Genomic DNA, 27945 nt, shown 5'->3' with positions numbered 1-27945 from the left:
TAAGCTCATGTCTTTGGTCAAGAAGATGGCACAGAAGCCAGCTGTTGGAAGTCTCTGACAAAAGCTCAGATGCCACGGAAGGAATGGGAGAGCTAAGAATATTTAAAATTGGCAGAAAACTTCTGAGACCCAGTGATGAGAGAAGGTAAAGCAGAGAGCGTGCTCTCCTTGAACAGCAAAAGGATAATGTCTTTCACTATTTAGTACTAATTAGCTCTCTGAACCATGTAATAAACTCAGCTCAATATTGAGGGTAAACAACCAACACTGAAATGGGTTAAGTCTATTAATTCTATTTATGGGCAAACAAGTTATGTGAAAATGGTCTGTTAGGCTTGGCTTCAGAAGGGGGACAATGAAGGGCACTGTTAAAGACACATTTCCATTTCTTCTGAACTGTGAAAGAAACCGGGATTAATACTTGAATATAATTTGGCTTAAGCTGAAGATAGACTTGTAGTAAAAAGGATCAAAAAATATACATTCATTTTTCACTCAGTGACAGCCACCATTAAACTAAAAGAAGTATTCTTAGTATTGGAGAGTCAACCCACTGTGACTGACATCAAAACTAGGAGATATATTTGTGGTTGTTTTTATAATTTTCTAACCCAGGGTCCAAAAATATGATTATATCTGAAAAGAGAAATACCAAAACTCAGAGGAGGAGGAGTTTGTTTGGTTTGGCCTATTGGAATTTTATCTTAATAAAACTTATCACTAAGTCTTTTTCCAGTGATCTGAAATTTAGCAGTTTCTTTATGGGACACCATGGAAATTAGCCAACAAAACAAAAGCAGCTAAACACATACACAAATCATTTAAAGCTAGACCTGACACAAGTTTTTGTTCCCACGTAGACTCCTAGTGCAAAGTAGCTTTATAGAACTCACTTTGCTCATTATTTCTGTTTCTCTATCAAACAGCACAGGAAATAAAGCAGGTGATGAAGAGGAGCAGACTACTAGGTAACTTTTAGACAGTGGTGGGAGGGTGTTTGGAGGAGTGATAGGATCAGTTGTGATGGTAAAAAAAAAATCAGTGGAAGAGGTCTGGTTTCATGGCAGAAGAGGGAGTATGATTTTAGAGGGATAATGATTCCAGATCAATGATGGATAAGAGCAAGATAAAGGACAAAAGTTGTCCTGCAGAGTCTTCATCTTTCCAGTTAACATTGTAGAAAAAGAAAAAAAAAAAAAGGAGTTTAATTTCAAGAAAAGTCTGATTTTGGTGTACTGGTTTCGTGAAACTCTGTGACAAATCAGACAAGCCCAATGGACTTCAGCAGCAACTGAAATAACATAGCACATACAACATTCAGTTCAGTTGTTTTCACTTGTCAGAAGAGATCATTTTCTCTTCAGTATCTGAAACCAATAGAGTGAGCATGAGACAGCTGAGATACTACTCCACTAACCTTGTTACTAAGAACACAAAAAAGTCCTGAAATTCAGGCATGTCCCATAGACTACACTGTGTTCAGCAAAGCTTGTCTAGAAGCAATGTGAAGCAGTTTTATCTTTCCCGTTCCCTTCCTCAGGCTCTCTGTCATTTATCAAGTGTTTATTTATGGTCATGTCGTTCTTACCAACCTTCAACAAATTTTCTGATATTCTGGGCAAGACTTCGGACGCTGCTGGGGAGGTTCCAAGGGTCTTGCTTTATCTGGAGTCGTAGCCTCTTTGGACAGTTAAGCTTCGGTTCCATTTCCTGCTGAAACTCTAAGCAAGGACAGAAATAATATTTTCATGCTTGAACCTGCTGAGAAAGCCACAGTAGGATATTATTTCTTCCTAGGTGTTTTCACAGCTCAAGGAGTTGTCAACTTATTTATCTTTAGTTAAAGCTAGGGTGATGGATCTAACAGTCATTTAAGCTCCCTACTTAGTTAAAGGAGAAAGAAAGCAGTGTTCTCAAACATGATTCTTTCAGAATCAGGTACATAAGATGCAGGTATCTGTCTCCAAAGAGTAAGTGAGACCCTGGAACTTTTACAGTCAAAATTAACTCAATCAGAAAATTTAACTCAAAACAAAATTACTTCTTGCTTAACCTAGTCTATACTTCAAATCACTGAAGTGTTCCTTGTACAGTTCATGAACACGGTGCAGATCAAGAACAAAATATCTAACACATCCATATCTTGTGTCTAAGTGAATACTTATTAAACCACTGAAAGGATAATGTTTTGTTGTGTGAGCCTGCCAGGTACTCAATCTGAAACACTGATAAACATAAGAGAGTAGAAATGTTCTAGGTTCATCCCTATTATCTTGGTCCCAAAATAGGAAGAAAGGAAAAAAAAAAAAAAAAAAAGAGGGTCTGTGGTCTTCCACAGGTTCAGTGATGGGGAAGTATTTCAGGCTTTGTAAAATAGTAATTATGCTCTGTTGACCTCAGTAGGATTTTGGTGATTTATAAAAGTCAAAGATCCACCCGTTGACCACATAAAATTATTTTTCTTTACCAGAAGACATATGCAGGATCAATGACATCATAATCAAACCTATTATATATACTAATACAACATTCAATCTCCCATTGAGCCTTAAAAAAAAAAAAAACAAAACAAAACTCAGTTCACTGAAAGAAATCCTTTGCACTTTTCATCACAACCTTATGGCTAACACCAGATACCTTTTTATACACTTAAACTTAAGCAACTATGGGAGTGTTAGTAGAGCATCTGAAACTACATACAGGATTTTTTTTGTTCTTTTAAACAATCAATAATACTTATATAAGCATGTATTTGGCATAAAAATTACTGTGACTATAAATTTACATTTGCAAATTATTTATAAATCAACTTCACAGATAATGTATCTACAGAAAATAATAAAAATCTGACAGTAGTAATAAAATAGATCAGAAATGGCTTCAGTAGTTGAGACAAAAACGTAATAATCCGCAAAATACAAAACCTGTTTCTTGCTTTAAACACCTCAGTAATTCTATAGTAAGTTCAGATTTTACAATTTAAAGCTGACTTTCCAACAAACCTGAAATTCTTCCATATGTTGTGCGATAAAAGTGTAAGAAGCCAGTTTTGAACTAAGAATAAGATTTACTTAAGAATTTCAACAATCAATTATAGCAGAATATGCCAAGATTAAGAAAAAATCAGTCCTTTAACACCCAGCTCAAGGAGCAGATAGTCATATCCATGTACCCTTTCAAGCTGCCTTTTGATTCTCACAGATAAAATTAAATGTTACCTTGGAGGCCTCGACCTGGTGTAAAGTATTTTGTCTGCTCAAAAGCCCTCATCACAGCTGGTCCTTTCAGAAGACTGACAATTGAATCGACCTGTTGGGATTAAAGTTCTGTGAGAAAGATGGTTTTTACAGCAAAAATTTGAAATTATTTCTTTAAGAAATACAGACTACAGAAAATAAGCTTTGGATTCTTTCTTACCTAATGGCTCTAGTTAAATAAAAAGCTAGGGAATGTTAGACTAAATCTAAGGACCTGTTTAATTCACAGTTTTGAACTATTTACAGAAAACTGAAGGACAATGAGTAAATACATACCATCCCAGTAAACAGTGGAAAGCAAAAGTAAAAAGAAAAAGAAGTATTTGCTAAAGACATCTTAGCGCAAACATGGATATTAGTATCAAAGCCAAGAAAAATAATCTCATACTTGACCAAAAAGATGCTCCAAACAGCTATGGAGCTTGTCCTGTTTATCATGGGAGATTCGAACACTTATGGGAAGCTCATCGCCTGAAAAATATTTTTAAATGAGTAACTGTTTAGAAGTTTCAGCATATTTTGCAAAATCTCTGTAGCTTAGATAATCTGCTTTGCACACAGACTGACACTTGGGCCTTCAGAATTATAGTAACTGTTCTCCCTATATATTTTGCATTTAGTAGTCACTCAATAATACAGAAATAACTCTTAGAAAAAGGACAATATTCAAAACCCAACTGGACATGGTCCTGGACAACCTGCTCTAGGTGATCCTGCTCAATCAGGGGACTGGAGTGGATGATTTCAAGAGGTCTCTTCAAACCTCAATCATTCTGTGACCAGAACACATCATTCTTCTATGCTGGAGAACATCCTAAACACCAGACTAAATGGCTTAGTGCGAACCTAATATAGCAGACCACAAAGTCAGTGAAATCCATTCATCATAACATTTTTGTAGGGACTCCACAGACAATTCACAATCTTAATGTTCTTACTAATTAAATGATTCTGAGATTGTAGTAATTCAATATGAAGGTTTTAGTACACAGCACATAATTTCCTAAGAGAGTACAAAGGAGAAGGACTCTCCTAAGTCACTGCCCTTAGTCACTCGTGGTCTCAGACAATGGGTGATGCAAAGTGCACTCTTTCAAAAGCTGTGAAAAATTGAGCTTAAAACTGACTTTCCTCCTTGCTGTTGCAGTGACAGATAAGAAGTAGCCACTTGATAATTTATAAACCAAATTTATTCATGGTCAATCTAGACTAATTTTTCTTGTCAGTGAAACACTTAAAAAGCACTTTTCTCTCCTTGATTTTTTTTTAGCTCCTTTAGATGTCCTTACAGCCAGTAATTACAACCCTTCAACAGGATTTTAATTGCAACAGATGGAGCATGGTGCGAAAGAGCCCTGATCTGGAGTTAACCAGGTTAGCTTTGGAACTAGGAGAAAATTAAGTCATCAAGAGAGTGAGAGTTTCACTGAGCAGCAGTATTTATCAACTTGAACACCGTATCTGCACTTCGCTAGCACAGACGTGTTCTTTTAGGCACCTCAGTTGGTACTTCAGCTTGATGCTGTACAAGTGCGTATCAGGTCATTTATATCTTAGAGTTGAAAATATAGACTCTTCTTTTATTAACAGTTCATTAGGTCCTTCATCCTTTCCTTTGTATCTGCTCAGCTCTAAGTACATATCATTTCTGGAAAATAGTTGCCTAGGATTGTATTATTCACAAAGTATCTCGTATACCTTTCATAATGTCATTAATACTTTGCTGTCTCAACTGCAAACACCTCTCCTGGTACAAAGAGCAATAAAATTTGCCTCCCCTACAGCCAAGTCTCATCAGTGGCTCTTACTCAACTAATATACCCAGTTCTTTCTTTTCTGAAATCATTCCCAAATGATAAACTCCCAACTTAGAGCAAATATTTTTTATTATTAGTCTCTGAGTATATGACCTTGTACTCCGTGCAGCTAAATCCCATCTCATTCCTATTAGCAGCTGCATTTATTTAAATTCCATTTGTCATGGCATAAACAAGAATGTGCTTCTATGTGGTCTCACATTCCTTCCTACAAACATACACAGCCATACTCTACCGTCCGGATGCTGACAGAGGCTGGGAGAGCATTTCACACTCGCATAAAATACTACTTACTCTGTGCAACACACTGTCAAGGTCAAGGCATGAAAGTGGTTAAAAGCAGTGATTCTAAGAGCTCTAACTAACTCAGTCTATTCACAGAGATGCTGGAATGTTGGCTCTCTTTCACAAAAGGACTCCTAAGGGCAGCACTAGCATGCAGAAGCAAAATGATACACTTGTATTACCAAGAAGGATGCAATTTTTAAAACAAAACCAACAAAACTGCCAGGCAAATTAACAGAATAAAACTGAATAAAGGAACAGATGACAGACTCATAGCTGACTTTTCTAAACATACCTGAATCCATTTCATCACTGTGAAAGTAAGAACTGCACTGACTGCTACAAATGCTGGTGAACGAGGCAATGGAGTTCCTATTGCTGTTGCAATCACTTGGCAGAGGGAAAAAAAAAAAAAGGAAAAACGACATAAAGTCATGTTCTTTAACACAGGCTCTGTATTAACATTATGAAAATTCCCTTTTCCCATTTTAAATTTAATGAGGAGATGGTCTGTACAATTCTTTGTCAACCATAAAGATCCCTATACTTAGGCTATAATTTAATTTGCAATCCTGGTAGGACTCAGAACACCAGATTCCCAAAACAGATGATTCAATTGTCTCCCTTCACCTTGCACATGACAAGTACTTGCAGAATGATAATATACACTTTAAAGCAAAACAACCAACTTTTCTTACACGAGTTACAGTTTTTGAAACTCTAGCCTCAAATGTTTTAGTAACTTCACACTTAAATTCTGTACTCTTAGTCCATAGCTAATACAAATGCCGAAATACTCTGGTTTATGACTTGCAAACTAGAGACCATAAAAGGTTTATAAGAGATCTGATGCATTTGAGTAGCACCAAAACTCAAATTACAAACTACTTTACCCCGCCAGCCAAAATATAGTTTATGATCCCATCTCTTCCAGCTGTTCATTTTGGTAGAGATGTACAGAAATTTATATCTACGACTTCAGTGGAAACTTCTATGCATACAAAATGTCACTCACATTGGTCTAATAAGGAGATATGGGGATTAAATTTTCTCTCAAAAATAAATTGTTCTGTACAGAAAATAGATGGAGAACATACCAACTTCTGCAGAGTAAAACATAGCCTTTTATATTAAAAATTCTGTGAAGATAAATTTGAATTCAAAGTCTTCAGAGTTATTTAGCCACACAAAGATCGTTTTGTTTCACTGCAGAAAATGCTTGTGTGGTTATCCAGCAGAGGGAGTCTTAAAAACCCAGCTGAACATTAGATAATGTAGAAGTGTATCCAAAGGATATTTATATATAATGATGTAGAGTGGGGTTTATGAATTGGGTGTACCCATTCACCAAGATATACATATCTATGTTATACATAATGCTACAGTTACATATGTACTTATGTGCTCCCTACTTGTTTTTTGTTTGTTTGCAGAAGTGATCTTTTACTCATTTTTGCATACTGACTAATATTTCTTGGCTAAGGTATGTGTTTTGGATCTGTAGCCAACCAGGTAAGCGAACGGGGAAAACTTTTAAATGAAGAAGTATGATATAATTACAATAATATACATTAAGTAGATGAAAAGACATTACTAACAACATGTTCCTAACAGAAGGTGAATGGTCCCAAGGCGTATTAAGAATTTCTGGCTGGATATTAAGGAATATTTTCTAATCAACTCTGTTCACATATTAAAGTCTCCAAAGGCAAAATGAAGGTTATTTAAAACTGGATTGTTCAAAGCATGAGAAAATAAAACACAGGAAAATAAGAAACAGATTAGATGTATTAGTGTGATGGTGTGCTCCAACCCCCACTCTCAACCTGGCCACTTTTCCCATAACCCTGCTCAAGTGATAGTGATAACCATCAGTGATAGATGTGTCTGGTCTGATGGTAATGGTGGCTCTGACACAAAGTAGATTTGGGGAAGACAGATAACACAATAGCCAAGGAATGGTGATGCACTCCCTTAACCACGGTGCTGATCAATGTCCAACTCAAGACAAATTTGGAAGAAACTAACATCTACAGTTGGTGTGCAAATATGACTATGAGTCAATTATCTTACTCCATAAATAGTGAGCAGCCCAAGAGCCCTTTGAGCTCTCCTGCACGACAGCAAGCTGCACGTCGGGATCTCCCCGCTTCTCAAGGTTACTCCTCAAGGTTGAGAGATTCCTTGCCACAACAGCTCCTCGGTAAGCAACTAATAGCATGCTAAACTTTGAAATCTTAGCTAAGTGACATAAAGGATTGATTATGCACGTATAATCTTTTAGATATAGACTGTTGGTCAAGCCTGATATTAGTACTGGATCCAGCTGCACCTAGATACCTCTCTAAGAAGGAGTTCAGAAAGCAAAGAGGTCCTTTCTGAATCTCATGACTCAATGGAAGGGTCTTCTGACAGTTTTGTCTGATTCTGTCCTCTAAGCAGTAAATTATCCAGTGTACCTTGCCATCAAATCTTGTTAAATCACTGTTGCATTTACCATTTACTATCAAACTTTGTTAAATCACTATTTTAGATCAATAAAGTATATTGTTGCTTCTCTCTTATGAGTGAAGTGCATCTCTCCCATCCATAACAATTAGCTATAATATTCTGCATTTTTAGTGTTTTATTGCAAGATTGAGAATTAGACCCTACACAAAAAAAAAAATGAGATCATTAGAAAGTAGAGAAATTAGCCTACTAGTTCTAATAATAACCACAGTGGCATTATGGGATCTGGAGATTTTAAGTATTGCCTAATGTAATTATTTAAGCAAAGAAAGAAAAAATTCCAATTTCACTTGAACAATTGTTCTAAACTCACAGATTTTATTATTATTCTGCATATGGAACCCTAGATTTTATCATTCCCAAACAGTTATTTTGATTGGAATCAAAATAAAGAAACTGGTTTAAACCCCTAAACATACTTCAGCTCGAACAGCACTTTGCTTGTGTGTTCGCCATGGTTAGAACATGATGGACTTAATCTGTGAAAATAATCTCAATATTTATTTGTGTTCAAATTTATATTTCTGCTTCTACTCTGACAAAGAGTTCCTATCTACCATGCTGCAGTAATCAAATATTAGCTTATGAAAGAGATCTCAGCAACACAGGGTTCTGCAGAAAAATGATGACCCTACTGAGATTCTACTTTCTGAGCATAATAATGAACCATGATAATGAACAAATAATGAACCCTTATTTTACTTGCAGCTAAAATTTTAATGTAGATATTATAGCGTATAGTTAACTAATTCTCTCTAAGCAACAGAAGATAATCTTTATAAACCTATGCTTGCTAAAATTACTCCTTCCTTTTCAAAATTCTTTGTATTTTCATTCACAGTACATGTGATGCATTATGGATTCTAGAGATGAGATGATGGTACATATTTAGAGTGGAAGAAGGTGAGGAATATATGTTGAGAGCTAAATTTTTTTTTTTTCTTTAGATCAGCAAGAGTGGTGGCTCTCGAATCCTGCTTTCCATGCCAGATATTTGGTTTGTGGTTTGGGAACATAAAAACAGAAATTATTTCTGTTTCTTATAAGATAGATAATCTACAGTAAAGCTTTACAGTTCTGGCTGTGTTATCCTATAAAGGTTAGGGATATCAAGACCTAATAACTAATCTGTACTCATAAAAGAGTTCATTTTACACATCTTGATGCTATTTATTCCTCTCTTAGAAACATCAAAATCATTATATACTGAGAGTCTTCATAGCCACTTGACAGTCTACAAACCCAAAGGTCTGATTCAGTTGACAAATAAAAATATTAGTAAAGTTACCTGTAAGAATCCCTGTTGCTGATGGTATCATGACCAGAATCTTCTTGTTCATCACCTGTCATGCTGAAACAGACTTTCTTGCCATTCCTTTCCCCCTTTTCATTATCACTGTCTGCTGGTATTAAAGGCTCAGGTGTTTTACGTTCTGATTTGGGTGAGTATGTTATTGAAGAAAGAAGGCTGTGAGACAAAAAAAAACATTAATCATGTTTTTCAAAAGTGAGCTAACAACAGGATAACATTTCTCATCAACATCCTGCAACTATTCTTCTGTAATATGTGAAGGGTACATATTAATTCAGTCCATATCTACTTGAAACAAGGGAAGAAAGTGATATATTCTGGTGTTAAAAAGAGTAGCAATGAAACAGATTAGCATTACTAAACAATCTTGTATGAAGGCAATGATTCTGGCTGGGGAAGAAATACAGCACGTTCTTGAATGACTGGGGTCAAATTTTACATTAACGTAACTATTTTTAAATATGAACCATGTACTTCTCAGCATAAATGAAGAAAACAATCCAAAGAACCTACATCTCTGTGAAAAGTATATTTTCTCAGCTACTACTGCATTAGACATGCCAGCCTGCACCACAAGGCATTCTACAAAGGCATTTTAAGAATTTTTATTAACATATTTACATATTTCCTGACATTCAAAATGTCTAACCCACTATCACTAGTAAAACTGATAATTAATCTACATGTTTCTGTGATGAGCGCAAAAATGACATCCAGTCAAGAAGAAAGAACACTATAGACTGCTACATTTAGAACATGCACAAATACTGGAAGCAAAAGATTAATATTCTTGGGTGATTAACTCATATTGAGATGTTCTAATTTACTTTCAAGATCAGAACAGCTATAAGGTGCAATTGTCCTTTAATTCCTATTACTCAAACACTCCATTAGAATGAAGTTTTCAAACTAATATCTGGATTTGAAATGCAGCATTTTTCTGGCAAAAAAAAAACCTACCTTCTAGACACCGGAAATCAGAAAATACTGAATTAAGCTTTTTTTCCTGTAAAGTACTTTGACGCAGTAGCAAGGTTTTATTGTAGGAGCTGTCAGAATGGTCAACCGGCAAACTTCCTATCAAATACACATCAGGACTCAAACATATGTTAGATGTTTTTGTTATCCTTAATTCTTACTTCTAAAGGGAAACTATGGCAGATGTATATATATTTTGAACAAAAATGCTGCCCTAATTGTTATTAAAGGGTAGCATTCAGCATTCCTTCCTTTACTCTTAATTCTCGCCCCACATATTAGCATTGTTACATTATGCAAGGGTGGAAATCTGATTTTAAGCAGTTTAGAGCTCCATCTTAATTTTGTGGGGCTCTGCCAGTTGAAGTAATTAATTCTTAATCCTAACAAAGTTAAGTTTGTTCAGCTACAGTTACATCAGTACTGAGCTATCAATTTTTCTACTTTTTTTGACAAACATATTCCACCAGAAAACCTGATTCTAAGATGTTCTTGACAGTTGAAGTTTCCAGACTCAGAGCAATGACTTTTAGCATACAAAACATAGAAAATGTGTTTGACGCAATGTTCAACTATAACATTTTTGAGTATACACAAATAACTTCCTGACTCTCAGGAATGGCCAGAGTTTTAAGAAAGAAATTAAAAAATATACTCTGGAAACAGAATAGGGTAGATTATCCCTATAATGCTGCCTGTTGACTGTACAGCAATGAATACATACCTCAAATGGTGTATCAAGCTTGGTCTCATAAAAATCATGACCTGATAGGTGTTAACATAGGGTTTGACTTTAGGGAAACAAGGATGATAAGTAAAGGTTTTTAGCAAAACCTTTCATAATTTCTGCATAACTTTCTCTGGCTAAGAGCTAACAAGAGATAGATATTTGTCCTACACATAGGAAAAGAAGAGAGTGAACATAACCCCAATTTTTAAAAAGGGGAACAAGGAGGACCCAGGCAACTACAGGCCGGTCAGCCTCACCTCTGTGCCTGGCAAGGTCATGGAGCAGATTCTCCTGGAACCCATGCTAAGGCACATGGAGAGCAAGGAGGTGGTTGGTGACAGCCAACATGGCTTCACCAAGGGCAGGTCGTGCCTGACCAATTTGGTGGCCTTCTATGATGGAGTGACAGCATCGGTGGACAAGGGATGAGCAATGGATATCATCTACCTGGACTTGTGCAAAGCTTTTGACACTGTCCCACATGACATCCTTCTCTCTAAACTAGAGAGGCATGGGTTTGATGGACGGACCACTTGGTGGATAAGGAGTTGGCTGGATGGCCGAACTCAGAGAGTGGTGGTCAACGGCTCAATGTCCATATGGAGACCGGTCACGAGTGGCATCCCCCGTGCTGGGCCTGGCCCTGTTCAACATCTTTGTCGGCGACATGGACAGTGGGATAGAGTACACCCTCAGCAAGTTCGCTGATGACAGCAAGCTGTGTGGTGCAGTTGACATGCTGGAAGGGAGGGATGCCATCCAGAAGGACCTTGACAGGCTGGAGAGGTGGGCCCATGCCAACCTCATGAAGTTCAACCAGGCCAAGTGCAAGGTCCTGCACCTGGGTCATGGCAATCCCAGGCACAAATACAGGCTGGGCAGGGAATGGATTGAGAGCAGCCCTGAGGAGAAGGACTTGGGAGTGCTGGTGGATGAGAAGCTTAACATGAGCAGGCAATGCGCCCTTGCGGCCCAGAAGGCCAACCGCATCCTGGGCTGCATCAAAAGAAGCGTGGCCAGCAGGTCAAGGGAGGTGATTCTTCCCCTCTACCCTGCCCTGGTGAGACCCCACCTGGAGTACTGTGTCCAGTTCTGGAGCCCCCAACACAAGAAGCACATGGACCAGTTGGAGAAGGTCCAGAGGAGGGCCACAAAGATGATAAAAGGGCTGAAGCACCTCTCTTATGAGGACAGGCTGAGAGAGTTGGGGCTGTTCAGCCTGGAGAAGAGGAGGCTCCGGGGAGACCTTATAGTGGTCTTCCAGTACCTCAAGGGGGCCTACAAGAAAGATGAGGAGAGGCTGTTTAGTAGGGCCTGTTGCAATAGGACAAGGGGTAATGGTTTTAAAATAGAGGGGGCTAGATTTAGATTGGAAATTAGGAAAAAAATTTTTACTATGCGGGTTATAGAACACTGGAACAGGTTGCCCAGAGAGGTGGTGGAAGCCCCATCCCTGGAAACGTTCAAGGCCAGGCTGGATGAGGCTCTGAGCAACCTGATCTAGTTGGGGATGTCCCTGCTCCTTGCAGGGGGGTTGGACTAGATGACCTCTGAAGGTCCCTTCCAACCCTAACCATTCTATGATTCTATGATTCTAAGTGTTCAGCTTCAGTCTACCTGCTAGAGTATGCATGTTCTTGAAGATGTCTTAAGATAAATGTGTTATGAAAATGTAGACCTTAGAAAAATCAGTTCTTCATACTTGTAAAACGTTTTCTGAATTCAAAAATGCAAAAGAGGTTCAAAAAGGGATCAGACAAATTTATGGCAGATCATTCTAACAACTCTCTTAAAACAAAAGGTCCATTCCAAAACGACCTTGTAGCACTGCATGCTTGAATATCACATGAGATATGGACAAGGATTAATCTATACTTTTGCTTTTTATGGTGTTCCCATTATCACTCACTTCTAGGAAAACAAAAATGAACTTTGGGTAGATCCATTCTGGTAACTTCTTGTGGACTTTGTTGTTGCAAGGAAACAATCAAAGAGTAAGAAAGAAGCATAATGAACTGCAATTTCAGCTCCCAAAAATATCTTCCCCTGAGTAATTATTTGTCAAGACATAGACAGACTGTTATATCCTCTTCTTTTATGTGACTGTTTAGTCATTGCTGCCAAGATCGCAGTAAAAGACTGATGAAGATAGCTGGAGCTTTTCCTACGGGAGCTTTTCACTTTCTCTCAGCAGGCAGGCTCTTTTTCTAAGGAATTTTTTTCTGCTGAACTACCATGAACTTTGGTTAACAGAGTTCTGGAGCTGGTAGTTCCTGAGGTCACTGTAGTTCTCTTACAAACCCAGTTCAGGGAGTCTAAAACACACAAACCCAAACCTGACGCAAAAATCCCCCAATAATCATGCTTAAATAGGCCTTAAGTGTTTTTTTTCTTCTTCTTCTTCTTCTTAAACACAGCATATGCACGTTATATTTTCTTTGGAGATGTGTCTATCCCAAACAAAATTGTCTTAAGACCTCTATCTCTCATAGGAGAAATATGTGAATGAGCAGAAAGTCTCTAACTATGAAAAAAAAATTTCCATTAAGCAGAGAAATTTAAATCTCTACCAAAAAAAAAGTCCTTGCATGTAGAAATAATCCTATTAACTCAAATCAACACAATCCTAAAAGTATGTCAGAAACAAACAAAACCTGCTATGGTCAGTCAAAGCATTAAAAATGTATAGCCACAGGCAGTAACAAAAAGCCTATGTAACCTGTGAGCTGCTTTGCCTCTTCCTCACTCAAGGAAGCTCAGAAAATGTTCAAGTCTCTTGTATACGTTCAACAGATATCTTTCCAAAAAACCAGCTGAGATAGCGGGAGCACATTGAGTGCATGTGAACCAAGAACATAGTAGAGTCACCATATAGAAAATAAGTTGAAGAAGGACTTATTTCTGTGTAACAGCTAGCATCAATGGTGGGTATCTGGCAATGGTACTAAAGAAATACTGAAATACTATGCAACTATTTGAACGAGGAGTCAGTGGAACTTTGACAGGCTATGGAAAGGGGATATACGTGTTTTTTGTGTGTATCTCTCTCTCCATAAGTACTGTATTCCTTGCAACCCAATCTCATCAATGAGCCATGACAAAAAGTTATTATGAAGATAATGCTATGAGTACACAACTTTCTCTTAGACACTCCCTTCCCATAATCCACAAGCTCCCACAGACCTGCTCTTCAGGTGAAACACTCGTTTTTCAGTTCACTTTCATTCATTAACAGATAGCAGAGGTTGGACAGATATCACTGCCCCAAGATTTTAGGACTTGAGAAAGAGGCCATTACTGGCCTCAACATAGAGGGCAGATATGTAGCAACATGTTTTTCAACAGTACTGTTATAAAGGGTACCAAAGAGTCATTTAGTAGCCCAATTTTTCTATCACTCATATAAATTTAGAATTGTGATACCGTCTTCCTATTTTTCTATCCTGAGAAAATTAAATGGAGATTGCCTATAATAACAAACAATTCAGTAAATAAAGACATCCATTTTATTGTTGCTATGTTGTAATAGAAAACAGAAGTTCTACAGTCTTCATAACGTTCAAGGATCAGTATGTTTGAGCATTTCCTCCTAGCCACTGAAGTATGAATATTTCTAATTAAAGCACAACTGTTTGATTATCCTATCTTGTTACTCTGTCTTTTGTTTCTTAGTGGTCCTCTATTTTTTCTCAAGACTTAATTAGTAGCTGTAACTATGTTCTAATAACATACACCATGTACTGCTGAACTGCTCACACCCTGACTGTCCCAGCTTCCCTCTTCCCTGTTCAGTACTTTGAAGTAGGTTCCTTGGCTATTCTGTTTCCTGTAGAGAACCACTTTTCTCCACAGTCATTACACACTGGCAGTCCACTCAAAGTCTGTCAGGAATAAAGCATGAAAAGTCTCAGTCTTAAAAACAGCAAAAGGTAAAATTTGCTAAATAGATCTGCACACCTTATACAAAGCCTGCTACAAGGTCAGTGTACAGGAAATTTATGAAAGGAAAAAAAGTGAACCCTTGCGTTTACTGGTACAACTGTGTGACTCTCAAAATGAATACATGTATATGCATATGCGTATATACCCACACACACAATAGATGTCTGTGTGTTTATATACACGTGTATGAAAGAAAGGCGCAGAAGTTCCTGTGATTTTGCAACACAGGCTCAAGGGAGTGGAAAGGAAAGGTGTGGCAGACTGGTAACTGGAACTTCCCAAAATATTGACTGAACTTCCATATATAATTTTCTGACTTCCTTGAGGAAGAGTGACAACACAGGCTTTACAGACAGTCATTCTTAAGCGCACCCAACCACTGAAATGATCTTAAATTTAATTTAATGACTTCATCTTCAGCATGATAATTAGGAGAACTACATAAAGGCACAGAAAACATTGTTTCCTTTAAAAAAAAAAGAGGTCACTCTTAATTTAATTCCTATTGCAGTATGTAATACATCACAATTACTCATTACTGTGTAACTACCGCATTACATTACTATTATAACAGTACCAAAAAAAATTCCCACTCTGAAATAACTATGAAAGGACAAATCATTGTACAGTCTTCAAAATAACAGGAGAAGCAATGATACACCACTTTTCCAAACTGGGGATCATAAAAGACTGTCTTTAAACTGAAAAAAAGAAGATGTTATTCATATTTTCAAAATTAATAATTTCTGACATTTTAATTACATACAGGATTATTCAAAACTGAAAGATCTATCATCCTTCTTCATCCTCATCCCAAGACAGCAAATAGTCTAGCAGTCAACTCACTGACCTCACAAATTAAAAAGAAAGTTTTAAATCCTTGTCCCAAACTCGGACAAACTGTGATGGGACTCTGGGTCTCCCACATTCAATTTAAGTGTCCTAATCACTCAAGAGTGGCTTTTCCTAGATCTGTAGTTCTCCATTAAGGCCCTTTTTTTTTTTTTGAAAAATATCTAAAAATTGAGCAATCTTCCTACGAGTGAAAAATGCTTTAGCTACAAATTAATCTTGGGGACTATTCAGCAATATCTGAAGAATTCAGTAAAAGCTATTTTTATATCTCTGCACTTTGTTTCCATTCCTAGTGAAATTCTAGATGACATGTGGGCCTCATTTCTCTCACCTCAAAATAATTAGCATTTACGCATTCTAGAGAAAAGCTACAAACTAAAGTGGGGGGGGGGAGAAAGGGAAACTGGGAAAAAAATATATATTACTTACACTTAAATTCTTTGCCTTATTTCAATTACATCTGAAGTCAACATTGATCCTACGCTACACAAAAAGAATACCCAGATTTATCGGTATCGAAGAACTAAAGGCAAGTCCAGATGGTAACATTTACTTACTCGTCTATTTGACAGACACATGTTTCCACCTCTTTCAGTGCAGCCTGTAATTTGAACAGCAATTTTTGATAGACATCTTGTGTTTCTAAATCTTCTTCTTTTAAGAGGTACCTCAGACCATGGCCCTCTTGCTGGCTAAGAGACTGTCCTGAAGGTGCAGCCATAGTAGTAATGGTATGTTGGACATAGATCATGGGATTCAGTTTACCTGGGAATAATCCAAATAGATTACAGCATTATCTTTTTTCAACATTCATTTTGAACTTAGTCAAATACCTACCTGACATTGAAATATTTTCCTACTTAAAACTTAATGTAATTATTTAATTTTACTTTTTATTTTGCATACCAAAGTCAAGCTATTTAAAGAAAAAGTTATTGTGAAATTATGACTAGCCTTTATTATGCTTTAAAATAAACCTAAGTATCAAAAATAGGAGGATTTAATAAAGGCTTGTCCTTAATTTTAATATCTGGGACATAAACCTAAACCAGCTACCTTTTAAGATTCTATATCAAAAGCACTGGAAGTAGTTCTTTCAAGCTCAACTGTCTTACCTTGATCAGTATTTTTATTTTCCTTTTCATGGGAAGAATGTTTTCTGCTGTCTAACTGTACACCAAAGGCACTACCAAGGGAAGTTGAGGTTTTAGGGTAAGACACTTCCATCACATTGATATGGCAATTGGTTGGACAGAAATCACTGCTGTGAAGTGGTGAAATCTTTGACTTAGCTTGTTTGAAGGTAGGCCAAGCTCTGTTTTTTAATACTCTTGAAAACTGGAAGTGAGAAAGAAAAAAAAAATTTTGATTAATGGCTCTTGATGTGTCAGCACTTGGCTGACAAAACTTGTGTACCTGACTAGAAAACAAAAGTTTGAAGTATTTCTGGCATCCTTGACTTCAGATGCCTTGACTTCATAATCTCCATCTTTCTCTACAAAGGGAAAAAAAAAAAAAACAAACCACTATTTTTCATTTTATATTTTTGATGGGCTGGTTTTTGAAGTAAGTTATATTCACGAATGCGAACAGCCTTGTAACAAGGAGATATAATTTATTTTCCTTGCATCTTAACAAAATATTAAGTGTCTTCATGGGGAGAAAGTCTGGAAATGCTCTATGATCCACTGCTGTACTGCACATGACATTTATAGATGTCTGCTGACATAGATGTTTTCAAGTAAGTGTCGCAAATATTTCTGAATTTTTTGCCTGAAGTTACAAAAAAGACAGACTTGGAAGCTATGAATTATGAATTTCATACTCAGGGAAGATTAAGTCGCCCCTAATGGTTTCCTGGGCTAAATTAGGACAGGCATTGCCAGCAGGTGGAGTGAAGGGATGCTGCCCCTCTACTCAGCACTGGTGAGGCCACACTTGGAGTGCTGTGTCCAGTTCTGGGCTTTCTAGAAACAGAGAGACATGGGCACACCAGAGAAAGCCCAGTTAAGGGCCATTAAGATGATTAAGGGACTGGAGCATCTCTCCTATGAGGAAAGGCTGAGAGAGCTGGGACTGTTCAGCTGGAGAAAACTCAGGGCGATCTCATCAAGGTAGTCAAATACCTGAATGGTGGGTACAAAAAGGACAAAGCCAGGCTCTTTTCAGTGGTGCCCAGTGCCAAGACAAGAGGGAAAGAGCACAAACCAAAACACAGGAGGGTTTCCTCTGAACATCAGGAAACACTTCTTCACTGTGAGGGTGACTGAGCACTGGCAAAGGTTGCCCAGAGAGGCTGTTGGGATCTCCCCACTTGGAGATGCTCAAAAGCTGTCTGGAAATAGGCCTGGGCAACCATCTCTAGGTGGCCCTGCTTGAGCAGGGGGGGTGGACAAGACCTACACAGGTCCTTTCCACCTCAACCATTCTGTGATTTTGAATTATTCTGTAAAGGTTATAGACACTAGAGCATAAAAATTGCAAACACCATATTTTAGAGTTTGCTAGTCCATCACCTCTTCTCCCTCCATATATCAGCTCAGCAATAATCAACTTTTTTTTCCCCCCATAGTTTTATGGTCTAATTCTAATACAGTGCTAAGACACATCTGCACTACAACACTTGAAATTTTGTGCACACTCTTGTACAAGCTTAGAGTTGGGGTTTTTTTTTTTTTAAGATTAGATGACGTCAACCCAAAATGGCTAAGACTGAACTGTACTAAATTTGGACACTTAGAAAATACATCTACTTCAGAATCATAAAAGTCACAAGATCATGCTCTCCCACTGGAAAAGAGACTTGTCAGTCACAAGTAACATTTTCGTCAAGATGAATGTTTTACACGCTGTTTGTTGTTAGGGGAGATTTTTTTTCTGAAAAAGATATAATCAGTTACAAGTCCCTAGTATTTTAACCACAGTATCTCTCCAGTCAAAATATTGCACAGATCTTCCTCAGCTATGGAGCATAGCTCATGCATAAGAATATTTTTCAAAGTTAACTTGCAAAGTTCCTTCCCTGACAAATGTCAGTACAAATCCATTCAGTCAAGTTTTGACTAACACTTCAGCTGAACAAAAGTACACCACTTCTGAGTAAAACCAGCATTTTTGTGCTGGGATTTAAATTTCTGTTTATTTTGGTGTCACATTACTTCAGTCTGATGAACATTTGACTGATTAATTACATTTAAATCTTTATATCAGAACAAGATCTGAAAGGTTACAAGAAATCCAATTATGGAATTGTTTGAAAGCTAAAGAATGTACAAATAGTTAAGAAGGGCACTGAGGACATTCAATGATGAAAATGTTCCTGCAAGCAGTACATACTTCACATCTCAATCTCCCACACATCCTGCTCCAGAGAGACTAAATGCCTGGCTACAATTTAATCGGGTCATAAGTCAGGCCCAAAATTCTTTTCATATATGTGTTGAGAAACATCTGGGATTTATGGCACTGGACTCGAGGTCTATTATGAGCAAAATGTTCTGATAATCATAATAGTAGGAACTGCAGAAATCTACAGGGTTTCTATTTATAGAATTAGAACTTTCACAGTGAAACCAGGAGCCAAGCCGGGCTCAGGCGCTCTCAAAGTTTCCTGTAACTATGGTTACCTTTACCTTGCCAAGAAAATGACATATCTATTCCTGAAATTCATTGCATTACTAATTGTCATCAAATGCTGTAACTATGAAACTACTGATTTTTGAGCAGATGAGATTGAAAGTGCAGGTTGTATCAGCAAGATCTGCTTCTAGACAGTACAAGCACTATGAAAACTGCCTTGAGGCTGTTTTGAAATCCAGTACAACATAATAAAATTTCATTTATTGTCTGGCCTCCTGTAAAGACACTGTACATTATGCTCAATTTTTTTGGCTACAGGAAAAGTATAAACCACCTGCATATTACTAAAACTCTAAATACACTATTATTAATGTTAAAAGTAAACAAATTTGGTTTTTTTAAAAAAGGTATTTTGATTTTTAATCAATTTGAAAACATAGTTTTATAATTCAGGCAAACAGAGAGATAGGATGTTTGGAAATGCAGCATCAGAATCCTGTTGATGTCTCCTTCTGTAATTCAGCTCCTCAGTTTATTCCATTTCTTGTTGCAAAGCCACTTTTTGGCCTTCATCCCTATTGAAGCTACAGGTTTTCCTTACAGTTTTCCCTCCTTTTCCTTTGTAAAACAAGAAAATATTATCTGTTCTTTTCCATGCAACCATTAGAACTGTGTGAAGCTTCTACATTGAACCTCTTTTTCCTTTTTTTTTTTTTTGCATATTAACTCTTAGAACAGATGTTTGTAAACATCCCAACTCAGATCCCCAATTGAGATAAGACAGAGTAGAGCCAGTTCTTCGTAGCCATTTTGGGTCTACCTCAAACTAGGCCCAAACTCCCAAGAATAAGGTTATATGGGAGAGGAACCAGAAGCCAGGATGAAAAAATAAGTTTGCATTAACAAATTGACAAATGTTTGATACATTTATGCCCTGCTTAGCTAAACTACTATAGAGAAATACATTGACAGCAACTAAAGGTCATACTCCTGGTTATTTATTCATTCACATCTCATTAATTTAGATCTGAAGTGTATGGAAGTCAGCACCTTCTCCGTTTTCCCATGCTACAATGTTTTATTAACCCAAGTTAATCTAACAATTTACAGAGCTATTGCTATTAACAGCCATGCTAGAAAAAGTAACATCGATTTGAAGGGCATAAAAGAGGAATAAAAGGGTAATAATTTGCTATTTAAAATTAAGATGCATCAAAAGGAAAAAAAAAAAAAACAATTCTGCTGTTATTGCTTCATTTTTTGGTTAACATCTGCAAATTCACTAGAGTATTGGTTTAAGGCATTTACAAGAATGCTAGGCCTTTTGTGGGAAATATGCAGCTGATTTTATCTACAACTGAACACAGCAAACAAAAAAGGATACAATCTAGCCCGTATCTAAAACAGGGATATAAATAGCATGGTTTGAAAACAATTTATGCAATTACTCAGTTTAGGCATTCACGCCTCAAAATAGCTAAACTTTTAGCCATATTTTTGCATTGCAATAGACATTTTGAAGAGTTATTCAAACTGTACCACATTCCCCTGTTTTTGCCTTAAAAGACAAATATGACCAAGCTTAAGACATGCCAGTGATACCTTTTTATAACTAGAGATTCTTCGGTAGATATGTTCAATTTTCTCACTGCAAATGACACTGAATTTACTTTGAAGCTCGGTGGGAATCACTTCGTTTAAGGAATGGAGGCTGTTGCAATTCTGGACAAAGTGTTCATCGCTTTTTGCCAGTGCTTCAAGAATCTAAGATAATAAAAACAAGAGCAGGACATTATGAAATAAGATAACTAAGATAACCCCTTACTTATCCTTTATAATTAAAGCTGAAAAGCCTAATAATCAGTTGCCTTTTAACATTACAGACATTGCTGCATAACAACAATTAATGAAACTTGGGAAGCAAAGAGGTTTCTTTAAATCTATCCCCTGCATAAGTTAGACCTACAATAAGTAGGTATATATTTGGCTTCTCATGACATTGTCTGATAATGGAATTACTACTAATTTCCTACAAATGCAACCACTACAGATCCTCTGAAATACATTAACTACTGTACTTACTTGAAGAGCACATATTATGCAAAAGTGATGAATTAATTCATTACTCGTAGCAAAACTTTGGTCTAGCAGTATAAGGGATGCTAACACATTGAAAAAGTATACAGGAAAACTGAGTGCTATCCTCTCGTGCATTCTGCATATATAAACAGGAAACAGAATAATAGCTATACTGCCCAGCAAAGACTGAAGTCTTGCTATGATGGAAATAGCACCAGCAAATCATGGCGATAGAAAACCAAAAAAAAAAAAAAAAAAAAAAGGCATGTTGAAGAGATAAGGGTAGTATGTAGTCCTTTTTTTTGGAGTTTGAGTTAACATTCCAGGCATTGAAATTCACTGTGTTACGGAATTTGGACCCAACCAGCAATAGGTGTCTTCCAACTCTGAAGACGTGTTTGAAAAACACACCCAAAATAATTTTCTAACAAAGGCACCCAAAATCCAGATTAAGGCACCTAAATAAGAAAAGGCTCACATTTTAGGGATACTCAAAGAAGCCTGGACAAAAAAAAAAAATGCATGCAGTCTGTAATTCACTTCTGCTACAGTTCATCGTTATACTATCCACCATCACAGATGTAATATACAATTTATAAGCTTGACCAAAGAGTTTAGAAAAAAAAAAATGACAACGTACAGAATTTTGGAGTGCAGAATCTGAAGTTTTTAAGAAGTCACAGATTACAAATGACGAGATCTTGAGAAATTTTTTTTTCTCAGGTCCCCAACAGCATGAATGAAGGAAAGCCTTTAATTCTTCTGCTACAGTGTTTAATTACTGTATTAAAACACCCCAGTCACTTTGGTCACACTTTTAATCTTCCTTTATGTTAAGTTTAATAATACAAATTTCAATAATTCAAGTGGTTTGGTTTTTTTTTTTGCAGCTGTACTTTAATTTAAGTGCATTCAAAACCAGTAACTTCTGCAGTACAACATTGGATACTTCCTCATTATAATCAAGATTTGCACAACACAGGAAGTGGTCCAGGATTACTTCATTCCCCTACTACACATGATGCAGAATAGAGATGTTTAAAAATGCAGATCAACAATAAATTCACAGTAAAGAGAGAAAGAAGCATAAGATTCCACTGAATGCACAGAGAACTCTATGCTTAGATTATTCAAAATCGTTTGCAGTTATATTTGATGAAGTGCCACTACTATTTTTATTATTGCCTTTGAGTTAAGGGACCTGATTTTTCTACCGGTGGACTTTTTGTAGTCATTTAGACCACTATCACTTGATAGAAACTTTGTATTATTCTAACACAGTCACATTACATCTTCTTAGGTTATTTTAATAATTTCTAAATATTTAATTAGCCAGTCTAAACACTATGGGTGATGACACCACATTATTTAAGGCCAGAATCAGCGTGCTGGAAGTACTTCTTTACTTAACTACTCCATATACAACAATGGAAAAAATATTTCTTAAGTAGTTAGGAAATTATACCTTAAACATCTTCTACGAATTCGTAGTTATAGCAAAAATGAACATCTTTCAGGCCAATGACCTGAAGCATTGACTGGACCAGCTCTAGCAAATCTCGTGATGTTGGTGCAAGAAGTTACTTGCATGTCTGTCAACCTGACCTGCTCCAAAGTGAAGTCAGGAAAAACAAACACAAGCCAACGTCTCAGTCACTTCAGTAAAAGATTAGTACCTTAGTTTACACTTCTGATGGAAAAGTAAATTTTCAGTTATCAATATACTCCCTAAAAGTTTGGGTGTTCATACTTTTAATAAGTGTACTTTGTTAACATGCATATGTGTGTGAAAAGATTAAAAAAAAAAAAACTTAAAGAGCTGTATTACTACATTATTTGTCAACTTGATGCAGACAATACGAGATACATATAAAAAATTTGATCATCCCATTTATAGCCATCACCAGTTTTACCATTTGGAAATATTTGCAAAATAGAAGTTCCAACTTGCACTTGGGTCTTTTATCCTTCCACTGTGATTTTGCCAACGTGTGCACCTGTATATGCACAGCTTTATTTTACTTTCAGACACAGAAAAGACAGATGTCCTGCTACTCCTTTTACTGAAACAAGTTTTAAAAGTTGCACATGAAACCGATTAGATTAAATAACTTTTGGAAACCACAGTGTGCTTTCACCAAGTTTTAACACCTCAGTGAGTTTTTTTTTTTTTTACTTTCTTTCAAGTTCTATTTGATAATTAAGAAAAAAGGGAGAGGAGCAGGAGGAATGGAAGACTTTGAAGTTCTTTAACATCCTTTCAGTTTAGAGTCTTAATTTATAACCCCACCATAACTTAGTTTGCTTCATGACTACACAATCATCCTCGAAAATGTCAGAGGGATAACGATGACTAATTGTAAGATATTAAATGAAATACATATAATCCTAAGCAAAAGACACATGTTGCTCCATTGGTATTAAGCACAGTAAGAAATAACACATACGGAAATTGTTTCATACCTTTGCAGTCAAGCTGAAAAATCCCTTTGGTTCGATCATTTTTTCTAACACATGGCACTTTATTCCAGCTGTGCTGTCATACTCATAAACCACTCCATACTCCAGATGAACATTGTCAACAGTCAGACTCACATGATCTTTCTTCCCATCAATTATTGCCATAGTGTTAAATTTGTCAATTACCTCTAGAATAAAGAAAATAACACAAAATCAGTTGAGGAGGGCTGGCCATCAAACAAACTAAAAAGGACATAAGCAAACATTCTAGAAACAGCTATGCTCTGATCACTCTATTTAAAAATGGTCAAAAAAAAACCAAAAAAAACCCAACCAAACAAAAAAAACAAAACCACACCACCTACCAGCTGAAGGATTTAAAGATCAGAACACCAGTAGGTTTACACATGCTAAAATACTAAATTGTTAAAGAGACACGAACAGACAAGTCACAGTAGTTTCCCATTACAGTTATTTTTCTGAAGGGGACCAATTCAATTTCTTTTATAATCCAGAGAGACATAAAAAAGCAACCAAAAAAAAGCTGAAAAACTGAGAATTTCTAAACAAACTAGAAGAAAATTTTCATTAAAAGTGTCAGAAATGAAACCACAATATCATCATTTAACCAGAAAACATAAATACAGTTTACATGTTAACTGCCTCTTTAATTACCATGATGCATATGAATGCAGCTTTATCTAAATGTTAATTGCCTGAAAGTAATCCGAAGGAGAGCTGATTTGTTATTTCTCACACAGTAGTGACTAATGCATCTAATTTAGCCTTAAATTATGACTAGTGGTGAAAATAAATCAGGTATTCCTAGGATTATGTATCCTACAAATGACAATGGAACAGATTTTCCCTAAAAGTGTTCACAGCAGCTTTTTCTTGAAATGGGAAATATAATAATTTCCAGAGAACAGCATGTTAAACTTACATCTTTAGAATACATAAGAAAGCAAATCTTCATGTAAACTGCATCTTACAGCCTGCTTGCAATTTCCCCTCTGAAAACAAAACCACTGTCTATATTATCCTTGCTACTACACCAACATTCTCAGCAACAACAAAATCAAAACTAGCATCACATACCTTCCACTTTGCAGTCAAAGGCATCTCCTCCATCATCTCCAGATGGTTTGGTGTTTGTTTTCTGAAGATCTTCCTGTGCACTTTCAATGCTGTTGTAAACCCACTGTATAGAATCTTGCTAAAAAAAAAAAAAACAACAAAAAAAAGAAACCTAGGAAAAGCTTTGCAAGTGCAATTGATAGCAACTCATTTCACTGCTCTCAAAAAAGAAATAGTGGCTTTAATTCCCGAGTTATTATCAGCTTTATTGCCTTCTGAGTTCCAAGTTAAAAATAATATTTTGAAAATTATAGAGAATTTTGGCTTTGTCTAAAACAATCTGAAGCATTTTGTCAACTTATTTTTTATTTCAGAGTATACTGTCATGAGACAGTATGAAATCTGTGACAGCTTGACATCCATCAGTTTCATGTCTCTTCCAAAAATAATTTTAGACATTTCAAATCAAACAGCAGACTGAAAAATATTTGAGACAAGATACCATGAAAAAAAATAAAGAGAACTGATTTTTGCCTTGCTAAATCTGCTGACAAGTATTATGGAATGCCAACCAAAGATAGAGCATGTCCACTAGCAAGAAGAATATATACTACAGCCTTCATTACTTCTATTGGCCTTTAGAACAGTTACTTTCCTAGATGTTCTTTATTTTCCCCTCATATTAGAAGAACTGCCAAAAAAGAACATAATCACAGGCCCCAGAAGTCCAGCATCTTATGTGACTGAGTGACACGTGAGCACAAAAATGGTGGCTTGGTCATACAACCTCTGAAGAAGCCACACGTATGTTCAGCCTGGAGAAGAGAAGGCTCCAGGGAGACCTTATTATGGCCTCCTAGTACCTACACGGGGCTTATAGGAAAGATGGAGAGAAACTCTTCAGGAGGGCCTGCTGTGATAGGACAAGGGGTAATGGTTTTAAAATAGAGGGAGGTAGATTTAGATCAGACATTAGGAAAAATTTTTATGCAATGAGGGTGGTGGAACACTGGCACAGGCTGCCCAAAGAGATGGCGGGTGCCCCATCCTTGGAAACATTCAGGGCCAGGTTGGACAGGGCTCTGAGCAACCTGATATAGCTGGAGATGTCCCTGCTCCTTGCATGGGAGTTGGAGGGGACTAGATGACCTTTAAAGGTCCCTTCCAACCCAAACTATTCTTTGATTCTACATCTTGTTCTCCCCTCTCACTTGCTCAGCCACACGCCCATCACATCCTTGGGGAAAGGCCTAGCAAGTATGGCATCTCCAGACTACTCTTCTCATCCCCTTACACATCAAAAGAAGCTTGACAGTCACTACCTCTCCAACAGCTACAGCAGAATAAATGACACTATTATAACTAATCTGAATTCACAGACTTTAAGAAGTTGTTTGTGGAAGAGTTCAAAATTAAGCAAGGATAGCAAAAGTTCAAGCTGAATGTTAATTTTTTTTTTTTTTTTTTTTTTTTTTACACAAAATGCCAAGTACATCTGATTATGCTTTGCTAATATACAATATCCAGCTGCTATCTTTATCATGGATAACTAAATTTTGTTATGATTAAGGTACGATTTCTCTCTAGGTTTCCTAGATACATCCATGCCTTACTTTTCTCTCAATAGCACTGATATATTTAATAAGGAAACCTAAGTTTCAGAACTCTCTGTTGATTGTTGGAAGACAGTTCTGCACAAGCTGATCTACAGAAACACTTCTGAAAGCCACACTTCTTTGCAAGTACATCTGAAAGCTTGCTGCTTATTTATAGAGCCTTACAGGTTTTCTTGGCATCATTAAGACTATCATGCCAATCTCTAATAGTAGATTTACATTATTTGAACTTAATATGGCCTAATAGAAAGACTACCTACTTCAACCAGAAGACTTTCAAAAGTTAACACAAGATATAATGCAATATGATTTCGAGCAATATTTTCCAAAAGCATTACAGAGGCATAAACTACGCATAAATCTGTCACATCATGATTAGTTTCACTGCAAGGAAGTTGTAATTCCAAGAAGTAAAATCTGCTTTCAATTTTCTTAATCCAGACAAGACAGAAAGAATATAAATATTGTCCAAGAGAAGTTGCAGTTATTCACACTGCAAGAATCTTGAAACTTCGTACAAGGAAGACTCCTCCTCTGAGAAGTGGAATATACAGGAAACAGATAAAGATCCCCTTTCAATCATGCAATTCCCAGCCACAGGAGAGACTGCAATATTCCTGTTAATTAAGTGTTAGGCTACTGTACTGTACTTACAAAATAGGAGAAATCCATAGTCATCTTCCAAATAATTAAAAACCAAAATTTCTGACTGAGAAATTAAATTTTAGCTGTCTTGATACCAGTGGGAATACTGTCATTTATTTCACTCTAAACAGTTCTCCCATAGCATTCAACAGCACTACTCCTAAATTAAGTTTTTCTTGTCAGTCTGGGAATTTAGTTATCCGTGATTTGCTGAATTATGATCAGATACTTTTTAAGACTGAAATAAATACTCTGTATAGGAAAAAGGGTTATGTTCTCCAACACACGACACAAGTAGATTAAAAAAACAGAGTCATTTCGCATGTCAAGTCATTTGAGCCAGCCAACATTAATCAAGCCTCTTTCAATGTCACTTAGCTCTATGGGAACTCTATAGTTACACACAGAGGCTATACACTTGCTATAAAGAATTTAGTTTATCTTTTACTCTAGTCAGTTTTGCCCCTAGTGTAAAAAGCACCCTTTCTTTACTAGAGCACATCTTCCTTTAAAGAATAGGTGAGCTTGAACTTCATATGCTTTTGTGGTTTAGCCCCACTCAACAGCTAAAACACCACACTGTCTCTCACTCACTCTGCCCTCACCACCCCTTACAGTGAGATGGGGAAGAGAACTGGGAAAGAATAGAAAGCAAAACTGGTGAGTTGACATAAAAACAGCCTAAGAGGACAACAGAAGAAAATAAAACAGAGATAGAAAACAAACAAAACCAGTAACAGCAAATACTGAAGCACACAATTGCCAGTCCAATAGCTCCGCATAGATTCCAACACCCAGCTCC

The 27945-nt window shown here is 36.7% G+C and overlaps 1 protein-coding gene across 1 annotated transcript in view; it reads right to left on the bottom strand.

The window, feature by feature from the left end:
- The window catches only part of PREX2 (phosphatidylinositol-3,4,5-trisphosphate dependent Rac exchange factor 2), a 182900-nt gene that overhangs the window by 54873 nt on the left and 100082 nt on the right, over positions 1–27945 (bottom strand). The window contains exons 22-31 of the mRNA XM_086740922.1: positions 24904–25021; positions 23809–23993; positions 20869–21030; positions 16803–17025; positions 16245–16452; positions 9159–9338; positions 5655–5749; positions 3646–3728; positions 3219–3309; positions 1593–1721 (exon numbers count right to left, since the gene is read on the bottom strand). Coding sequence (XP_086597048.1) covers positions 1593–1721; positions 3219–3309; positions 3646–3728; positions 5655–5749; positions 9159–9338; positions 16245–16452; positions 16803–17025; positions 20869–21030; positions 23809–23993; positions 24904–25021 — 1474 coding nt within the window. The remainder of the gene's footprint in view (positions 1–1592; positions 1722–3218; positions 3310–3645; positions 3729–5654; positions 5750–9158; positions 9339–16244; positions 16453–16802; positions 17026–20868; positions 21031–23808; positions 23994–24903; positions 25022–27945) is intronic.

The sequence above is a fragment of the Chlamydotis macqueenii genome, chromosome 2 (assembly GCF_036417535.1).
Source record: "Chlamydotis macqueenii isolate bChlMac1 chromosome 2, bChlMac1.mat, whole genome shotgun sequence".
Classification (NCBI taxonomy): domain Eukaryota; kingdom Metazoa; phylum Chordata; class Aves; order Otidiformes; family Otididae; genus Chlamydotis; species Chlamydotis macqueenii.
The sequence above is the reverse complement of the archived record's forward strand: the minus strand, read 5'-3'. Positions and strand labels throughout refer to the sequence as shown.